Genomic DNA, 13,540 nt, shown 5'->3' on the forward strand with positions numbered 1-13,540 from the left:
GTTACCTTGATGTAATTACACAGATCTAAGTAAAAGGTTATAAATCAGTCATACTGTCTTAAATTAATGATAACAAGTGTGCTTTATTGAAACTAACCTTTATTTAATAATTGGAATATTGAAAAATTAAAAACATTTTTTTCTAAAAAAAAAAAAAGCACAAGCATTGGGGGCAAGGAAGAGGGAGGGAGGAAACTATGCAATGAATGAAGAAGAAGGAAAAAATAGACCGAGCAGACATTGATTTCCTCACTGTTTGGGTGTCAAGAAGTTCACATTCGGGTCCTCTGTGCCACTTTCTCCTGTGGACACTGAGGGAGGGATTGTCCTGTGTTAGGGTCTGAGCGCCTGGGGGCTGACAGCAGTTCTTCTGCCAGAAGACAGACGCTCGTGTTCTGTCTGCCCTTTGCAGGGCTGTGTCCAGGGCCTCGCGCGCTCTCTCTCTCTCTTCCTGGACACTTTCTTGTGTTTCAGGTTAGAGTTCACACACTGAAGACTCATGTCCCTGTCAGCAGTTCACCCATAGACTGTTCCCCGACCTTGGGTTCCGTCCCACAGTGCATCTGCGCTGTCCCTGTCTCACGCCACCATCCCAGCTTCTGTCCCTCTGCGTCCTCTGACCCTCTTGCCTTCTCAGCATTGCTTTTCAAGTCCTTCTGGTCTCAGTCTGGAGAAGGTGGTGGTCACATGGACCGATAGTCTCATTAGACTGGCTGCCCCCTTGAGTCCTTGGCTCTCTTTACTCTTTGCCCCAAGTGGGAAGAGACCAGTCCTGTCCTTCTCTAGAATTCTTTCTCAGAAGGTCTGTGGTGCTCTGGGTAAGGCATTTGGCTCCTAACCAAAAGGTCAGTGGTGTCAATCCGTCCGCTGCGGTGTGGGATGAGCCAGTCAGTCTGCTGTAAGTAGACCCCCCTGCCCTGCAGGGAGGGCTCCCTGGACTCTGCATTGGATGAATGGTGTTCCGTGTACCCTCAGCCTGGACTGAATGGTGTTCCATGTACCCTCAGCCTGGACTCTGCATTGACTGAACGGTGTTCTGTGTACCCTCAGCCTGGACTCTGCATTGACTGAATGGTGTTCCGTGTACCCTCAGCCTGGACTCGGCATTGACTGAATGGTGTTCCGTGTACCCTCAGCCTGGGCTCTGCATTGACTGAATGGTGTTCCGTGTACCCTCAGCCTGGACTCGGCATTGACTGAATGGTGTTCCGTGTACCCTCAGCCTGGACTCTGCATTGACTGAATGGTGTTCCGTGTACCCTCTTGGCAGAAGGGACTCGGAGCTGACCCTCCAGCGAGTTTACAGAGGTAGAAAATCACACAGGAGTTGACTGCCTGTCTTTCTCCCATGGAGTAGCCGACGTGTGTTTTAGTTTTTCCCAGAAGGAATTTATATTAGGGCCACCCCACTCAAATATGACCAATATCATCTGCAAAGCAAAATACTCCTTTTGCCAAACAAAACCACATTAAGTGGAGTTGTTTTTTAGGTGTTGTCTGGTCAGATATAACTCAGCGTGAACACAGATCTGAGCCCTGCCTGTCCTCTTCATCTCTGACACACTCAAGCCCGTTGCTGCAGTCACTATGTCAGTCCACCAGCTTGAGGGTCTTCCTCTCTTTCGCTGACCCTCCACCTTCCCAAGCATGATGTCCCTCTCCCAGGAATAGCCTCTCCTGGCAACATGCCCTAAGTATGTGAGGCAAAACGCTGTCATCTTTGCCTCCAAGGAGCACTCTGGCTGCACCTTCTCCAACACCCATCTGTTTGTTTTTTTGACAGCTGTGGGATAGTCAGTCCTCTCTTCCAACACCACCACAGTTTAAAGGTATCCTCAGTTCAGCCCAGTGTGGGGCCAATTGAAATAATGGATATTCTTTTTTTTATTTAGTTATTATTTTTGTGAGAGTGTACCGTCAAATCAGATCTGACTGGTACAGGAAGAAATTGTTCCTCCTTTTCCCGGCAGAGCATCTGGTGGATTCGAACTGTGTGCGTCTGGGATTGTAGTTGCAGCTCCTTGCCACTAGGCCACTAGAGATCCCCAAATAATGGATATTCTTGTCTTTGCAGAAGTCCAGAATGAAGGCTGCACAGTGGAGTGGACTTGGGGGGAGGGATTGCATAACAATGAAAGAATTTTTCTTTTTCTTTTCAAGGATAAGAGTGAATTGAGGGGGAGTGGGTGAATAGGGAGAAAAGTGCAACAACGAATGACTGGAAACCCCAACTCTCTGTAAACTGTCATTAAAATTAACTAAAAATAAATAAATGTCTCTTCCATGGAATGCCCTGACATGCAGGCAGGCGGCACAGTAGGACCTCGGTCAGCCTTAGTGCCCAGAGGGCCACTCGGGGTCAGTGTCGCTCATTGCAGCCTCCTCACCTCCAGCCTCAGTTCTCCCAGCCCCACGCTGCTCAGAGCTGCCAGTCTGGTAAAGCACTGTCCTTTTATTCTAAGTTCGCACCATGCTCAGAAATGCCATTTTTACAGAAAGTCTTAATGGTGCAATGGTTAAACGCATGGCTGCTAACTGAACAGTCAGCATTCAAATCTCCCACCTGCCCCACATGGGAACGATGTTCGTCAGCTCCCATAAAGATTGTTGTGGTTCTGTGTCAAGTTGGATCTGACCCTACAGCACAGCAGGTTTTCAGAGGCAGTAAATCACCCCGGAGGAGAGTGCCTTTCTTCCACAGTGCATTTGGGAGATTTGAACCATGTGCCTTTAGGATTGCCATGCAACTTCTTACCGCTAGGTCATGTAAAGATTATTGTTGTTGTTAGGTGCCATCAAGTCAAGTATGACTCAGAGCAACTCTCTCAACAACAGATCTGAACCCTGTCCTATCCCGTGCCGTCCTCACAATCACTGACACACTTGAGCCATTGCTGCAGTCACTGTGTCTCACCCAGTTCTTCCTCTCTTTCACCATCCCTCCACTTTTCCATGTGTGATGTCCCTCTCCAAGGAATGGTCTCTCCTTAAACATGCCCAAAGTATGTGAGACGCGGCTTCATCACCTTTGCCTTCAGTGAGCACTCTGGCTGCACCTTCTCCAAGATGTATCTGTTCGTTCTTTCGACAGTCCCTGGGATATTCAGTACTCTTCTCCAACATCACAGTTGTTCTTCTGTCATCCTCATTCATTGTCCAGCTTTCAGATGCATAGCAAGTGGCTGAAAAGACTGTGGCCTGAATAAGATACACCTTAATCTTCAGACGAACATTATTGCTCCTCAGTAATTTGGAGAGCAAAATTTCACAGTGCAGTTGTCTCCTGATCTCCTGACGACTGTTACCTAGGGTATTAATTGTGGATCACAGTAAGATGAAGTCGTTGACAGTTTCAATCATTTCTCCATCTATCATGATGTTGCCGATGGCTCCAGTGGTGACAATTTTTGTTTTCTTGACATAATAGCATGATTGCAACCTTGGAAACCCGGTGGAGAAGTGCTGTCCTCCTGGGTCACCATGCGTTTAGAATCAAGCCAGTGGACAGCATTGGGTTAGAAAGTTTATGGTAAGAATTTTGCAGACATTTTAGAAGCCTTTTCTTAACCCCTTTATTTAGGTGTTTTAAGCATTCTTTGTACCATTGTACAGAATGCTTAAAAAGAAACTTTGCCTGAATCAGGTTGAATTATGGTGTGTGTCAGTTTATCTACAATGGGTGTTAATACTGACCTTTCTCTGAACCTACCATCTCTGTGTTGAATGGTTCTATTTCCTGTAGAACCAGACAGAAAAACTCCACAGGAGAGAGGGCTGTAGGTGATGTGACATTAAGGTGTGCGACATAGCTTTTGTGGCAGGTTCCCCCAGGCGTTCACTTCAGGATGTCCAGGATGTGTATGTGGCAATAAGCTCCTTGAAAAGTAAAACACAGTCACCAGAGAGAAGGGAAGGAGAACAACCTGCAGGCACTCGCCACTTCTCCCTCCCCAGGCCGGGGGAAGTGATTTTTTTATGGCCTGCTAATTCTAGCCGCTTTCTTCATACCACACTATTTTTAGGTAGAAAAAGGACTTCAAAACGGGATGGTGTTGACTAGACTAAGTGATATATTTTGAGAGATTGGTAGAAGCCTTGGATCTATTTTGAGAAATGCTTAGAGAAAGGTTTTGGAAACTGTGATTATTGTACCTCTCATTAGAAGAACCTCTCTTAAGAAAAGAGCAGTAATAGTGGCCAACTTCTTCCTCCCTCTGCATGTTGTTTCTCATGCACTGTCTCCAGCAACCCCTGAGAGCAGACATGAGTACCACGCTCATTGTGTAGATGAAAGTGTCGAGATGTGGAGCGAGTTTAGAAACCAGCCCAGGGTCACTTACTGGGTAATGCACGCTGACCTCAGAACCCACCCACTTTATCACTTTTCTGTAGTGTATCTAATGAGAAACCCTTTTCTTTCCAGTAGAACTAAGAAAAGCAGCACTAACTCCTTTTTATTGTATTGCTTAACTTCTTGATATAATTGGGGTGAGAGAGCTCACAGAGGAAGAAGTGTCCTGGTAGTGCGGTGGGTATTTCAAGAGCTTCATGGAGGAAAGATGTGCCAGCCTTTTTTGGTAAACATTTACAGTTGTGGGGGCCCAGAGGGCAGTTCCACTCTGCCCTTTGCTATGATTCAGAATTGGCTCCAGGACCGTGGGTGAGTTTGGGTTTTAGGCATGTAGGCAGAGCCTGTGGGTGAGGGCTTCCCAGAAGGGAGACTGCAGGCGGAGAAACTCCCAGTATTCTGTTGGAGAGGAGCTGTGTGGTTGCTGCTCTGCTGAAAGTTGTTGTTGCTTTTGTTGTTGTTGTTGTTGTTGTTGTTAGATGCCAGTGAATCAACCACAACTCACAGCGACCCTCTGAGCAGCAGAAGGCCGCCTTGCCCTGTCCTGCACCAGTCATGCCATCTTGCCTATCCCAAGCCCATTGTCACGGTCACCCTGCCAGTCCCTCTGTCCCTCCCTCTGTCTGAAAGTCATCCTCTGTCTCTCTGGCCTGCTACCCTCCCCATCATGGCATCTTTTCCCAAGGCCTGGCCCCTTCTCATATATAGTAGATGTCAAATCTTTTTTTTTTCCTCCCTTTCATTTTTTGTTTTCCTGTGTACTGTCGACTCGGCTCCAGGTAGCACCGGAGGAGATCATTGCTTCTCCAGTGGAGCGTCCGGTGGATTCGAACCATGCACCTCCTTGTAATCTGTCAGTGTCGAACCAGGCTCTGTAGTTTTCAGTGGCTGATTTTTCAGAAGTAGCTCGACAGCAGTGAGTTGGGTTTTGGTTGGCTGTAGAGGGGGTTGGTTTCTGTTCAGTGGTTCATGCACATTCTGATGCGTGGCATTGGTTGGCATCCCTGCAGTGTCACAACACTTCTGCCCTTTGCTTCCTGTTTCCTGTTGGCCTCCTCTCCTGTCCCTTCCTGCCCATTGGGCTTCATCCCTGGGCAGATGCCCGTCTTTTGATCTTTTATCTTGTAGATCTTTCTGTTTGACTGGAATGTTGAGTCACAAGGCTCTTTTTTTTTTGTTCCAGTTTCAATTCAAAGATTAACAAAGGGCCAATTTCAGGGGTTCTAAAATCTATCCAACCAGGAAGTTTGACTTTCTTTTTCCCTCCCACGTTCTTCTCCCACTTTATCTAGAATCTTCTATTGTGACCCCTTTCAGTGCAGTCAGCAGTGACCGCTGGGCACCATCCAGTTTCCTCTGTGCTCATGGTTGCGGATGCTAGAATACCTATAGTCTGGTGGTGGTGTTGCTGTTCTGTGTTGTCAAGTTGGAATTGACTCATAGTTGACCGGCTCAGTGAGTTTTCAGAGGCTATAAATTGCACAAGAGCAAAGTGTCCGTCTTTCTCCCTGGGAGCAGCTGTTGGATTCGAACCACAGGCCTTTGGGTTGGCTGCACAATGATAGCTCTGGGGCTGTTGCAGTGGGGCTTCATAGAAACTCTTTGAAGCAACATGTCTCAGGGAAATTCTGAGGCCTCTTCATAGTGTACGTGAATGAGGCTTATCATTTAGGTCACATTTTTGGCAGTACCGTCCTGGAGGAGAGGAATTTTGCAGGCGCCCTCACCCCACCTCCCCACGCCCCCACCTGTCCTGCCATTGGAGTTGGCTTCTGAGGTGGACCTTGCTGTGAGTTGAGGAGGAGGGCTGCTGAGCTCCCTGCAGATAGCACTGGACAACCAGGATGGATGGATGTGGCTTCTGGCCTTTTAGCGGCCCAGCTGGTGACACTGGACAGACTGCACCTGTAGTGTTTGGACGAGGGTGTGAGGAAGTTGAGATACCTGTAAACAATCGTGTGACCAACAGATCTGAACCCTGCACCATATTTACAATGCCCCCCCCCCCAACGCCTGAGCTCATTGTAACCATTGCTGCGTCTGTCCATTTTCTTAAGGGTCTTTCTCTCTTTCGCTGACCATCAGTCACGTCTTTTTTCCCCCAAGGACTGACTTCTGACAACATGCACCAAGGTGTGTAAGCCAAAGTTTCCTTTTCTGTGCTTCTAAGGTGCACCCTGGTTGCACTCTGTCCAAGACAGATTTCTTCTTTTGACATCCCATGGGATATTCCATACACTTCTCCATCATCCCAATTCAGAGGCATGGCAACAGAGTGAGTGATAAAATCCACATGTAAGTGGGCCCTTGCAGTACTAACTTGCATAAAAAGTCAAGTTCATTTACACTCTGATTGTTGTCTGCGAGGGGGAGGTTAGCATCCCTACCTCGTTACTGTACAGGGGCCAGCTGGACCTTCCTCCCCAAAAGTGATCCTTCTGTATAGACTGCAGTTTAAGAACGTAAAGAATGTTCTGAGGCTCCTTTTTGGATCTTTGTGTGCTTACATCAGTCTTGCGACTGGATGTGAATGTTGAGGCGGGGTGATCTCCAGAATCCATCAGTTAGCTCCTGGGACTGCATCTCAGAGGAGGGACACACCTGTCCTTCTGGAGAGGACACAGAGGGACACATCTGCCCTTTTGCGCTTCTCTGTGCTCTCTGTTCTATAGCAATGAGACGTGTGTCCACTTCCATGAAGTTGCAGGAGTTTTGAGGCAGAGATAAGAGCTGGAATTTGAGAGAAGGGGTTATATCTTCTTTTCCTGCATAGTAAGGCAGGGCTGGGCACAAGGTCCCCGTGAGTGGGAGTTGAATTAGTTCGAGTGGCCCCTCTGGTGGCTTAGTGGTAAGGAGGTGCATTGTCAACACAAAGACACGAAAATTCAAATGTATCAGCAGCTGTCGAGGAGAAGGATAGGCGTTCTTCTCCCAAGCTATTGATCTAGTGCTTTTGAAAACTCACTGGACGATCACCCCCTTACCAAACAACAGCTATCAACAGTGCAACCAGAAAGGGCTGCTTTCTTGTAAATGCCAGTCTTGGCAGGTGATTGACCGGTGGGAGGATGTCCCCTGGCCGGTGCAGCACTGTGGAAGCAGGGGAATGGCATCCATAGTGGACACTCACCTGCCACCAGGCCCGTAGAGGGCAGCTTCTGTTAATGTCCACAGTGACTCTTCGGACAACGTATCGTAGATGGCTTTGGTTAAATGTTTCAACTTTCTCTAAACACCCCCCCCCCTTTTCCATAAATACCCATCCTGCCTCTTCATTGCTCAGAGCAGCTTAACCAGCACAGGCTTGGGCTTCCTCCAGTGCGTGACTGTTGAGTTGATTTGAGTCCGCAGTGATGATGAGGAGAATTAATATTTGCAGAACTTGTGTAGCGTGCACAGTCCTTGTTCAGGGAAACAGAGTGCAGTCAGGCACCTGGAGGGGAGGGGTGGGGTCCCCATTCTTGCAAGCCTAGGGAAGAGGAAATGAAGTGACACCTTAGGTCATTGCAGAGCTAACGCCTTGTTAACACATTTCGTAAACCCTAACCCAGCCTCGTGCCCCATGACTTACTGCAGGTAGACCCTGCTGGACTGTCCCTCTTTGTCATATTGCTGCCCTCACAATATACCTGAGAATCCAGAGGAAAGTCAGTGCGGGAGGGGGCAGTGTTGTATTGATTGTGTGGTTCCCAACAGAAGCACGTGTGTAAATTCATACAAAAGCCGTGCGAAGATGTTTATAGCAGTTTCTCTTAGGTCCTTGATGTGTGCGTCCTGTTAGAACTAACTCATAGCCGACCCTCTGGCCAGTTTTCAGAGGCCGTGAAGCTCATGGGAGGGGACTGTCGCCCATCTTTGTCCCGTGGAATGTCTGGTGAACCTGATGCCCTCTTGTCTTTGAAATGGTAACGCGTGACCCACTAATCACCAGAGCTGCCTGGTCACAGTAAGGCGTGAGAGTGGACGTAGTCCGGGTGCCCATTAACAGATGAGTGGATGGACATACTGTGGTGTATAGATGGAGTTGTTACTGTGCACCCTCGAGCCAGAGCCCTGGTGGATTCAAACCATGTACCTCTGGGTTGTTAGCGCTGCTCCTTATCACGAGGCCAGCATAGCTCGTACTGCTCAGTCATAGGGAGGAGTGAACGACTGAAGCCCTCAGAACCTCAGTTCACTCTGCTGAGTGAAGCCAAACACGCAGAAAAGCAGTATGTGCCCCACGGTTCCGTCTACAGAAACTTTTCAGAAATTGCACGCTAATCTCTGGTGATCAAAGGAGATGAGCGATTGCCTGAGGTGAGGAGGGGACAGGGAGTTAGAGAACATTACAGAGGGGCCCAGGGAACCATCCCGAGTGGTGAGCTTGTCGTGGGTGTGCCCGTGTGTCAGATCTTACAGTGTCTGCGTCTCCTCCTCACGTGGCAGCTCTCTGTGCGGTCCAGCGGTCTGGGCCACGACTCTCAGAGGCTGGCAGTTACATAATGCGATGTCCATCGTGTCATCGGAAGGAACTGTCCTCCATTATGCTGATTTTCTCCCCCCATAACAACCTGGTCTTTGCAACCTAAGGTGCATTGTTAAGTAGAAGTGGGCATACTCAACAGGAGAAAGGCATGAACCGTTGAAGCCCGTGGAAATGTGGGTGAAGCTTCCGTGGTGCTGAGTGGAGCAAACCAGCCATGAAAATGGTACAAGCTGTATGGTTCCATTTATAGACAATTTACAGAAGCTGCAGTCAGACCTTCAGTGGCAGAAAGCAAATGATGATTGCTGGGGTGAGGTGCACACGGGGCGGAGGGGGACACAGTGGAGAGAGCGTTACAGAGGGGCGACTTAGGGGGGAAAGGTGTACTCGCTGCCTTGATGATGGGGAGCTCTCTCTTCCTTGGTCCTGCACACACGTCAAATCTTAACCAACGTGGCTCCTTGAAATTCCTGCTGTTTGTTGTTATACTCTGATAAAGTGGTTTTGAAAGACAGCTAGCTTAGAAACACAAGATGAGGTACAAACACGGTTTGTTCTGTAAATGCCGTTTTGGTGTGTAAGCCATGAAGCCGGGTGACAGGGCAGGCATGTGGGGGGGCACCTCTCTGGACTTGTGATCTCCGTCTCCCTGTGCTGGGGCGGCTGTTCTCATAGACGTGGTCGGATGCGGGATGCAGCTCTTCCGTCCCTGAGCCAGGAGTCATCTCTCCACATACAAACCACTTCCAGCCCCAGGGCCTCCTTGTCATGTGTCCTCCTTCTCAGCCACTGCGTGGCGCCCTGGGATTGAAGGTGGCGAGGTGCGTCTGGGAAGTAGACAGATGCCCAGTCCCCTCTCTGTCGGGCCTGCTGTGGTTCCATCCGCTGCAGCTCCAGGTCTCCTCCCATCAGAGCTCTGGTGACATCTTCAGTGGCCGCGAAGGCTTCCCGTTTGCAGACTTTTTTCAGTGGAGTGGCTGAGGTCCCGAGGGAGGACATGGCCTCACGTCACCACCCTGGTGACCACCCGACCCCCACAGGCCCCCTTCTCTCGTGAGGGCTGTGAAGCACCTGCCTCCTAGGAGGGGTGCCCTACTTAGTGCAGGATTGAGGTGCCTCTGCCTAAATGACATCCCTGAGAAGAGTAAGAGGATGCTGGCAGGAGTGCTTCTCACAGCCCCCACACGCTTCTCTGCTCGGAGCGCTTTTCCCGTTTCCACCGGCCTCTGCATGGAGCTGAGGAGGCCCTGGGAAGAGGGACTTCCCTTCCTGGCCCCCGTGACAGTCCCCTGGGCGCAGGATTTGTTTTTCCACCGTGTTGGCCTGGACGTCCTCTCTCTGCCTGTCCCCACTGGCAGGAGGCCATCTGGGGTGCTGGGCGGCCGCCCCCTCTCTCCCTGCCTCCCTTCCTTCCTTCCTTCCATCTCTGGGTGCAGCCCCCTTTTGCCCCCCCGGGACGTCCCTTCAACGCTGCATACCCTTGCTGTTCCCCCAGCTGTGGACCTGGCTGGAGGAGCTGCAGAAGGAGCTGCTGGACGACGTGTACGCCGAGTCGGTGGAGGCGGTGCAGGACCTCATCAAGCGCTTCGGTCAGCAGCAGCAGACCACCCTGCAGGTGACCGTCAACGTCATCAAGGAAGGCGAAGACCTCATCCAGCAGCTCAGGTAGGCGCCCCAGACCCGAGGGAGCCCCCCTCCTACCCACTTCTCCCGTGGTGTGCAGGTCACTCCAGGACTCTGTCCAGCCTGGCAGAGACAGACAGTGCCCGCAGAGCAGGGGGACCTCTCTTGTCCCTTTGCTTTTGGTCAGTCTTTTTTCCTTCTCTGTCACCTGTAACCATTTTGGCTTCTTTGCCTTCTAACTTTTGTCACTATAATACTGACTAATAAAAGCCGAAACCAATGGCCAGAGTCCTGTCCAGTGGGAGCCACAGGGCTTTGAGGCTGTCTATCCCGAAGCAGATGGCCTCGTCATTCGCCCACAGAGCAGCTGGGGGATTAGAAGTTTTCCATCTTCTAGTTAGGCCCTAACTACTGTGATAAAACGGGGCTCTGAGTGACTAATGAACACCCCCGAATTCCACCTCTCTGACACCCACCTGTGTCACTATGGAAATGTCTCTCACCAGATTTATGTAAGCGTGGAAGGGCTCAGAGCTCACCCTGTTCCAGATGCCCCGGTGAGGCTCTGAAGGTGGGGCTGAGGCGGTGACAGCGCTGGGCTCACCCCTCGTCCCCTTCTCCCAGGGAGGCCTGGAGGTGGGATGCATTTGCCCCCCACTTCCTTTTGCTGCCCAGTCCTCTTCAGGGCAAGGGGAATGTGGGGGACCTATCTCCTCTGAGGACCGTCTGTCCACTGATGGAACAGCCCGGTGTGACGTTGGCTTGGCTGCAGGCATCTGGCACAAGTTCCCGAATAAAGAATTAATCACATTAAGGTTGAGCCTCTTCAGGACCAGTGAGACTTGACAGTGTGTGTGAAGCAAGTACACGTGGTCCCACTTGCAGAGGAAAGTGGTCAGGAATCAAACCATCCTGAGTGAATGGTTAATGATTAGACTTGTTCGAGGCAGAGCACACCCAGGAAGCGCTCCGGTGGCCCCGGTGGCTGGCCTGTCTGTCTCCGGAGCGCCGAGGAAGGGGCTGGAAGTCGCAGAGAGCCGCTTCTTCCCTTTTCTGCAGCCCGGCTTCCTGCCAGCTCTCTTCCCCTGGAGCCTCACGCTGCCGGATCCGGCCGGGCACCTAACAATGTGAGACTTTCTCACTCGATTCCTGTTTGTCTCCGTCCCGCCCTGTCCCCTCCCGCCTGCTCCGCAGGGACTCGGCCATCTCCAGCAACAAGACCCCCCACAACAGCTCCATCAACCACATCGAGACGGTGCTGCAGCAGCTGGACGAGGCCCAGTCCCAGATGGAGGAGCTGTTCCAGGAGCGTAAGATCAAGCTGGAGCTCTTCCTGCAGCTGCGCATCTTCGAGAGGGACGCCATTGACGTAAGTGGCCAGCTGGGGCTGGAGGGGGCGACCCTCTGCGCGGAGGACACTCAGGTGCCGGCAGGGGGCGACCCTCTGTGTGGGGGATACTCAGGTGCCGGGTGGGGGGGACACTCCAGTGTTGGGAGGGGGTGACCCTCTGCGCGGAGGACACTCAGGTGCCGGCAGGGGGCGACCCTCTGTGTGGGGGATACTCAGGTGCCGGGTGGGGGGGACACTCCAGTGTTGGGAGGGGGTGACCCTCTGCGCGGAGGACACTCTGATGCCGGTGGGTGGTGGGCTTCCCTGTCCACTGCCCTCCTACCCCGTGTGATGGAGGAAGGAAGGGGCCAGGCCTGAGAGGCAGGCGACCACCTCAGCGCTGCTCTCAGCTTTGAAAGACAGTGGAGTGGCCGGAGCTGGGCAGAGCTGCAGATAGAGTAGTGGGTGGAGCTTTGCAAACACTCCCTGCATCACCTCACTGTCTCTACACCTTGGTGTCATGTCTGTACCCCTCCTCCTCTAAGCAGTGGTTCTCTCTCTTCCTCTCCTGGCTCTGTGTCCTGCCCCTGCCCCTTCCTCTCTCTCTGTTCACCCCTCCCTCCGCATCCTGCACCCTCGCAAAAGGAGCCTACTCTTAGTCGCTTATAAACACAAACAAATTAGAAACTTGACTAAATGCTTTTCTTCTGGAACGTTTTTATATTTGTTTGGAATTTAGGGGGGATTTTTGTTCCTTTTTTTAGAGACTTTATATATATGAATGCTACTTTTGGGGGGAAATGATATTTTCATTGAACTGAACTAGTGTCTTAAAATAGAGATTGGGAAACAAAAATTTAACCCCTTCACTGAGCCCTCTGCTGTTGAGATTATTCCGACTCAGAGCGACCCGGTCAGCAGAGTGGAGCTGCCTGTTGGGGTTTCCAAGGCTGGAGAATTTTCAGAAGCTGATGACCAAACCTTTTTCCCGTGGAGCAGCTGATTGGTTCAAACTGCTAGTCTTTATGTTTGCTATTGAACACTTTAACCGCAGTGCCACCTTCCCCTGCTGTGAAGGCCCTGTAATAGCAGGTGTCTCAGAGCTGATAAGCCAACTGACCGCTTCCCTGAACTCAGCCCAGGGCAGCAGAAAACACATGTAAGGACCTGCACATAGCCGTGCCCCAGGGCCCTCTGTGTAGTGATGCTCAAGGAGAAAGGGGGCTCTGGTGGCCTCTGGTAGTCATGCAAAGACAGGCAGTTCGAATCCATCCACTGCTCTGAGCAGGAAAGGTGAGCAGTCTCCTCCTTGCCATTTAGAGCTTCTGAAAACCCACTGGAGGGTCAGTGTTGAGTCAGTTCTGACTCCACGGCAGTGAGTTCGAGAAGTATAAAGTTATCAGACCAGGCTTTGGTCAGGATTTCGGGGAAAATGCCTCAGTTAGAATCATGGAGCTGTGCTTGTGTTCTTCTGCGACTTGATTAATTGTTCAAACTCCCACTCATCGCTTGCCTTCCTTCAAAAAGTCCAACAAGGTCTTATGGAAATGCCTTTTGAGAACACTGAGCCCTCAGCCTGCAGAGATTGCAGATAAAACCGGGTCTTTTGATCTTAAAAGCAATCCACAGCAAAATCATTAACGCAGCACCCTATGACAGCTTTGTTAGAATAAATCATAATGCTAACGTTTATACTTGAAATGAGGAACTTTACTGAAGATTTTGGGTGGCTTTTTTTTTTTTTCAGTATTAGAGTTAGATCTCTGGCGAG

General features: G+C 50.7%; 1 protein-coding gene across 1 annotated transcript in view; it reads left to right on the forward strand.

Annotated features, from left to right (window-relative positions):
- TRIO (trio Rho guanine nucleotide exchange factor) overlaps positions 1–13,540 on the forward strand; it is a 404,313-nt gene that overhangs the window by 207,782 nt on the left and 182,991 nt on the right. The window contains exons 13-14 of the mRNA XM_006895017.1: positions 10,312–10,481; positions 11,634–11,808. Of these exons, the coding sequence (XP_006895079.1) occupies positions 10,312–10,481; positions 11,634–11,808 (345 nt within the window). The remainder of the gene's footprint in view (positions 1–10,311; positions 10,482–11,633; positions 11,809–13,540) is intronic.

This window comes from Elephantulus edwardii, unplaced genomic scaffold, assembly GCF_000299155.1.
Source record: "Elephantulus edwardii isolate Elephantulus edwardi_28Jun2011 unplaced genomic scaffold, EleEdw1.0 scaffold00153, whole genome shotgun sequence".
NCBI lineage: Eukaryota > Metazoa > Chordata > Mammalia > Macroscelidea > Macroscelididae > Elephantulus > Elephantulus edwardii.